Raw genomic sequence first — 7,500 nt, forward strand, 5'->3', positions numbered from 1 at the left:
TGGGGGAATTTGTGTGTATAAATTTAGACGTGTGTGTGTGTATATATATGCAAGTAAATTTTGATATACAGACATATACATGCACATACCCACATAGCATAGATATCTCCGTGTGTGTGTGTGGATGCTTATGAATGTACATATGTATCTATGTGTGTATGTACACACACACACACGCGCGCGCGCACGCACAGAAACTTACCATCATCATCATCTGTTTTTAACCCTTTTGTTACCAACCCTTAAAGGTGGTGCCGCAGCATGGCCACAGTCAAATGTCTGAAACAAGTAAAAGAATAAATGAACGCTATCATCTTTTCCCCCTTCCCTGTCTGTCTGTCTGTCTGTCTGTCTGTCTGTCTGTCTGTCTCCTAGTTTACCAGAATCTTTAACATGTCAGTCAAAGTGCTTAACAACAATTCCTTCTAGCTCTTTTGTGTTCTGTGTTCAAATCCCAGTGCGATCATCTTTGCTTTTCATGCCTCCAGGGTCGATAAACTAAATTACCGGTCATGTACTGGGGGGGGGGGATCTGTGTTACTGACTGACTAACTCCCTCCTTCCTAAAACTGCTGGCCTTGTGCCAAAAATCGAAACAAATGTTGTTGTTGTTGCTGTTATCACTGGCGGGGTCAACTTTGCCTTTCATCCTTTCAGGGTTGATAAAATAAGTACCAGTTAAATATTGAGGGTCAATGCAACCGACTAGCCCCTCCCTCCTCCCACCACATTTCAGGCTTTGTGCTCATAAACAAAAGGATTATTATTATCATTATTATTCCTTAATGTAGCAAGCTGGTAGAACCTCTAGCGCACTGGGCATCGTGTATCTTGGACCACCTTAACCAATATGTACTTTTTAAGATAGTGGATTATAAATCAAGACTTCTTTGACTGCCATTTCTAGCATGTTGAGCCACCACATAGAGGTTCCCTCATTGGTTATTAAGAGGAGTGTTGATGACAAATGCCTTCCAATTAACAGTTAATTGGTTCTAATTAACTAGAACTGATGGCATTGGTGTAAATGATTGTGTGAAGCACATTATTAGAGTTTAAGAATGACTTGATCTGCTAGAAATAGATGCCAAATCTTCCTCAAACCACACTATGTCATCTTAAAAAGGCGAGGAGTACAATGGACCAATGAGGGAGTATGCAAGTGATAGCTGTACCTGCTAGAAATGGCAGCTAAGCAGTACATTGTGGCATGTAAACGAAGGCTGGTTAGTATATTGCTATCGTTTTCCATTTCTTTTATGTGCTACAGTTGTTGGGCTGTGGCCATGCTGGTGCACTACCATGAACAGCTTTATTTGAACGAATCGAGCCCAGGACTGATATTTTTTTAAGTCTAGTACTTATTCTGTCAGTATCTTTTGCTGAACCACTAAGTCACGGGGGCACCTTTTGGGTAAATATATTCTGCTGAGTCCTGGATTTGACTGATGAAAATTACCTAGAATAAGTGCTAGGCTTAACCCTTTCGTTACCATATTTATTTTAAGATGCTCTGTGTTTCTTTCAATTAATTTTAAATATAACAAAGAATTTAGTAAAATAACTTCGTTATCATTAAGCTAGTGTTAGGAACATAAATTGTGACTAAGGTTTGGTGGAAGATTTTAATTTCAAATACATGAAAACAAGACATTTGTACTCAGAGCCAGAACTGGTTTCAGCTGGGTTGGTATCAAAAGGGTTAATTGTAGTTTGACCTGAAGGTTTTCAAGAATTAGAACCACAATCACTACCTCGACAACTAACCATTTGAGAATATGTAGGACATGGGAGTGGAGCAAGTGTTTGTATGATCTCAATGTGTGGTGCACGAAAAACCTGTTAATTGGTTAATTATTAGAAGGATTAATTAGTAGTTAAATTAATAAGTAGCAGAATTATTAAGAGTAAAATTAATTAGTTGGAGGATTAATTCTTAATTAAATTCTTGAGTTTCTGGCTTTTCGTGGTTTAGTTGAGTAATTTGACTTGTTGTTGCGTTGTCCCTTTATGTGAACCCTGTTGTTCACCCTGTCTGACCACTGTTCAAAGATCTTCCTGTTATTGTCATCTTGTCTTTTTTGTATAATCAGATTTCATTATCCAATGTACTCTTCCCTGTCAACAGAAATTTGGCTGCTATTTCTATATGACTGTATCGGGCAGTGGTTCCAATCTTTTCAGTAGCAAGCGGCCCTTTTTATTTAAATGAATTTTTTCCACATATCCCAGGATTTTGAAAAAAAAGGTTTGTGTAGTTAATAAACTGTGGTTGTAGGGTTAAGAAGTTCGCTTCCCAACCACATGGTTCTGGGTTCAGTCCTACTGCATGGCACCTTGGGTGAGAGTCTTCCACTATAGCCTCAGGCTGACCGAAGCTTTGTGAGTGGATTTGGTTAGTGGAAACTGAAAGAAGCCTGTCATGGTTATATATGTAGATCTGTCTGTCTGTTTGCCTACCTACCTGTCTGTCTACCTGTCTGTCTGTCTATATATTCTGTTATAAAAACTGCACTACTTTCTGACTTGCCCTTTTGTCTAGCTATCTGCAGCTATATCTATCTATCTATTTATATGTAGCTATCTATCCATCTGTCTGTCTGTCTGTCTATCATCTATCTATCTAGCTACCTATATCTATCTATCTATCTATCTATATCTGTCTGTCTGTCTGTCTGTCTCTCCGTCCGTCCGTCCGTCTGTCCATCTGTGTGTCTGTCTATCATCTATCTATCTATCTTATCTATCTATCTCTTTCTATCTATCTATCTATCTATCCATGAATGCATCCGTCCGTCCATCCGTCTATCTATCTATCTATCTATCTATCTATCTATCTATCTATCTATCTATCTCATTATCTACCTACCTACCTACCTACCCATCTACCCACCTACCCACCTACTTATCTACCTCCCTCCCTACCTCCCCCTCCCCCCTACCTCCCCCCCCTACCTGTGATGTTGACAGTAAAATCAGTCCTAAACACACTCTGGATCATTTCACTGTCTAATGCACTAATTAGAGAAAGGACAGAGACTCCGTCCCGTCGTTGTTGTTGCTGCTGTCGTATTGTTCTGTTCAAAAGAATATTTACTTAAGACACACAAACACATCGTACACACACACACATATATATATATATACATACACACATATGCATGTAGACACACAGGTATATATATATATATATATATATATATATATATACATGCATGTATGTATGTATATATGTGCATGCATATAGGTATATACACATTTATATATACACCTCCGCTGCAAAGAATGAATGAAATTTCGTGAAATAAAAGCTGTGATTGGTGAGAAATGTACAGATGTTATATTCACCTCTGGTGGTGGATGTGGTGATGGTGGTGGTGACGGTGATGGTGGTAGTGGCGGCGTTGGTGGTGGTGGAGGTAGTGGTGGTAGTAGTGATGGTGGTGGTGTTGGTGGTAGTGATGGCAGGGGTAGCAGCGGTGGTGGTCGTGGTGGTCATGGTGGTAGCAGTGGTAGTCGTACTGGTGTTGGCAGCGGCGATGGTATAGTGATGGTCGTGGTGTTGCTCTTACTGATGGTGGTGGCGGTGGTGGTAGTAGTGGTGGCGGTGTTGGTGTAGATGGTGATTTTAGTTGTGATATTATTGTGTGGCATTGGTGGTTGTGGTGGTGGTTGTTGTAGTTTGTAGTGTAGTATGGCAATGCAGTGTGGTGCTGTAGTGTTGTGGCATTGGTGGTAGCACTGTGGTCATGCTACAACCCAAGCACAACACCAACCCCGACCATCACAAAAAAAAAAACACAGATATGTCTGTCGTGATGTGGTGGCAATCATCATCTTCCTCACCTTCTCATCAATCCAGTCCAACCAAGACATTCCAATATGACCATCCATCCCATAATTAACTGAAATATAATTCCACCTAGGACAACATTCTTCTATGTAGCCTTCAATTTTCGAGATAGCAGCTGCTATTTCTAGCAAAATTTTTGATCCCATAGACTCAATCACCTTTCACTGCTGTTGTTGTCATTTAACCCTCGGTCATTCCTGATCGAACAGGTCTATGATCAAAATTATTCTAGCTGTGATCATCCCTCTCCCATTTTATCGAAATGCAGTCTACCTCGGAGTATACACTTCTATGTAACCTTCCATTTTCAAGGTAGGTGCAGGAGTGGCTGTGTGGTAAGTAGCTTGCTTACCAACCACATGGTTCCTGGTTCAGTCCCACTGCGTGGCACCTTGGGCAAGTGTCTTCTATTATAGCGTTGGGTCGACCAAAGCCTTGTGAGTGGATTTGGTAGACGGAAACTGAAAGAAAGTGGTGGTGGTGGTGGTTGTGGTGGTGGTTGTGGTTGTAGATGTGGTAGTTGAGGTGGTGGTTGTGGTTGTAGATGTGGTAGTTGAGGTGGTGGTTGTGGTGGTGGTGGTTGTGGTTGTAGATGTGGTAGTTGAGGTGGTGGTTGTGGTGGTGGTGGTTGTGGTTGTAGATGTGGTAGTTGAGGTGGTGGTTGTGGTTGTAGATGTGGTAGTTGAGGTGGTGGTTGTGGTGGTGGTGGTTGTGGTTGTAGATGTGGTAGTTGAGGTGGTGGTTGTGGTGGTGGTGGTTGTGGTTGTAGATGTGGTAGTTGAGGTGGTGGTTGTGGTTGTAGATGTGGTAGTTGAGGTGGTGGTTGTGGTGGTGGTGGTTGTGGTTGTAGATGTGGTAGTTGAGGTGGTGGTTGTGGTGGTGGTGGTTGTGGTTGTAGATGTGGTAGTTGAGGTGGTGGTTGTGGTGGTGGTGGTTGTGGTTGTAGATGTGGTAGTTGAGGTGGTGGTTGTGGTGGTGGTGGTTGTGGTTGTAGATGTGGTAGTTGAGGTGGTGGTTGTGGTGGTGGTGGTTGTGGTTGTAGATGTGGTAGTTGAGGTGGTGGTTGTGGTGGTGGTGGTTGTGGTTGTAGATGTGGTAGTAGCATGGTGCTTTATCAAAAAAATCATTAATGGGTGTGTGCATGTGCACACGTTTGTGTGTGTGTGTATGTGTGCTTGTGTGTGTGTGTATGCGCGTATGTGTGGATGTGTGTGTGAATGTTTGTGCATGCATGTATGCACATGTGCTTGTGTGTGATGGTTATAGTGGTGGTGGTTGTGATGTGTGTGTGTACATATGTGAATGTGTGTGCTTGTGTGTGTGTGTGTGTGTGTGTGTGTGTATACGTCTGTGAATGTGTGTGCTTGTGTGTGTGTGTGTGTGTGTGTGCTCACTACCCACCATATTTGTATTGTGTATGTATAGGGTGAGGCGGGGGGGGTAGGTAGATGACATTATGAGGCTCTGTGGTGGCGCTGTTGTTGTTGTTGGTGGTGGTGGTGGTGGTGGGCAGCTGTGGAAAGCCCATAGGGGGCAGGTGAAGAAGAAAAGCTGGGTGGACAACTGATGTGCACAGTGGGTTGAATTAAGGGCTGGGAGCTTGGTTAGTTTTGTGTGGAGCTGGTGGAGGTGGTGGTGGTGGTGGTAGTAGTTGTTTGACTGGGGCAGGGGGGTTGAGTGTTAGGGAGTGGTGGTGGAGGGGTAGAGGGAGTCTTGATGTTGGTGAGAGCGAAAGGGTGGGACGGCGCGGCGGGGTAGGGGGTATGGGGGTAAGGGAGGGTTTCCAAGGCAGATCAGCATCTTGAAGAGAGAGGCAGGGATGGGTATGGGTGGGGGGAGAGAGAGTTAGAGAGAGGGAGATGAAGAGAAGAGAAAGGGGGATGAATGAATGGGATATGCAGTGGCAGGTGAAGTAGAAGGTGAGGAGGAAAGCGGTGAGAAAAGGAAGCGATATAAAAAGAAATATATATATATATATATATAATATATATGTGTATTATACATTAGGATCACCAATAGTTTATTATCTCCCCTTCTTTCAACCTCTCCTGTCAAACCTTTTTTTCCAACTATTTGTCATGCTTGGCCGCTGAATCCACAAGTGTTTTTAATTCTCTCTGTCTATTTTCTCTTATTCCTTTCTGCTGAAGAGCATAGGCTCGAAACATAAAATACTTTCTCACCTTCCCGAGCGTCAAACTAATACACCTGTTTGTTGTTTATACACCTGTCTTCGTCTTTTGTTTTTCTGTAAATTTCAACTACACACACGCACACACACACATATATATATATATATATGAGCGTGGCCGTTGCCAGTATCGACCATTTTGAGCGTGGTCGTTGCCAGTACCGCCTGACTGGCTCCCGTAGGATTTTCGAGCGAGATCGTTGCCAGTGCCCCTGGACTGGCTTGTGCGGGTGGCACATAAAAGACAGCATTTCGAGCGTGGCCGTTGCCAGTATCGCCTGACTGGCCTTCGTGCAGGTGACACGTAAAAGCACCTACTACACTCTCTGAGTGGTTGGCGTTAGGAAGGGCATCCAGCTGTAGAAACTCTGCCAAATTTAGATTGGAGCCTGGTGTTGCCATCCGGTTTCACCAGTCCTCAGTCAAATCGTCCAACCCATGCTAGCATGGAAAGCGGACGTTAAACGATGATGATGATGATGATATATATATATATATGTATATATATATATATATATATATATATATATATATATATATATATACACTTAGGGTATGGTCGACGAGTTCAGCAAAACTTTAGATTCAGGTGAATATGGTGCTTAAGTTTAGGCATCAGAATTTAGTACGGTATTCTCCAAACAATTTCAAAGTAAGGTAATTTTAGGTATAATTATACTAATGTGTCCATCTGTTTTAATTTAATTAAATTCTGTGTCTTTGTGCAGCTGAGGATTGCACTGCGTTCTTAACTTGATGTAATGATTACATTATTCAATTAAATGGAGTTGCATGAAACGATCATACTGCATTACCTTGTTGCTTATTTTGATTATATATATATATATATATATATATATATATATATATATATATATATATATAATCAAAATATATAGCTAGATAGATAGATCAACAGACACACAGACAAACAGATAGATAGATAGATAGATCAACAGATAGCACTTGGCCATCTCTAATGTAGAAATGTTTTGTCTCTGGAAACAATTGATTTCTATTTTATGGGAGTTAGAAATAAGATGCTGTGATGTTTAACCGGACAGGTAGATGGGTGGATGTGACATAAGCATTTGATTTGATTTGATTCTCAAAGATTTCTTTCCACATTACAGAAAAGAAAAACAAAATTTATAGTTGTCAATAATGGGTTCTTGGTACACAAGCGAGTGTATATATATTGTTTGTGTTGTATATAATTGTACACAATAACACAGCTGATGAAGAACAAAGACGAAAAGAAAGGAAGGTTATAAACCTCCTCTGAAAAAAGTAAAAATGGAAGTCGGACAAACAGTTTGAATTAACCAGATGCTAATAAAAATAAAATAAAATAAAATAATCCGGTCGTGTCCTCAGTTATAGATGTCTTCCAGAACATTCTTTTTTAGAAGAGAGAAACGAATAGACATAAATGAAATATTGATTTGTTCTACAA

General features: G+C 41.3%; 1 protein-coding gene across 5 annotated transcripts in view; it reads left to right on the plus strand.

Moving 5' to 3' along the window:
* LOC106871147 (transcription initiation protein SPT3 homolog) overlaps positions 1-7,500 on the plus strand; it is a 104,623-nt gene that overhangs the window by 7,778 nt on the left and 89,345 nt on the right. The window contains exon 1 of one of the 5 annotated variants that reach the window (XM_089343644.1): positions 1,002-1,226. The exons of the other annotated variants lie outside the window; for them this stretch is intronic. Within the exon in view, the coding sequence (XP_089199770.1) occupies positions 1,185-1,226 (42 nt within the window). The 5' untranslated portion in view covers positions 1,002-1,184. Of the gene's footprint in view, positions 1-1,001; positions 1,227-7,500 lie in introns of those variants that run through there. 5 annotated transcript variants of the gene reach the window in all.

Source organism: Octopus bimaculoides, chromosome 27 (assembly GCF_046866305.1).
Source record: "Octopus bimaculoides isolate indiv1 chromosome 27, ASM4686630v1, whole genome shotgun sequence".
NCBI classification, from domain to species: domain Eukaryota; kingdom Metazoa; phylum Mollusca; class Cephalopoda; order Octopoda; family Octopodidae; genus Octopus; species Octopus bimaculoides.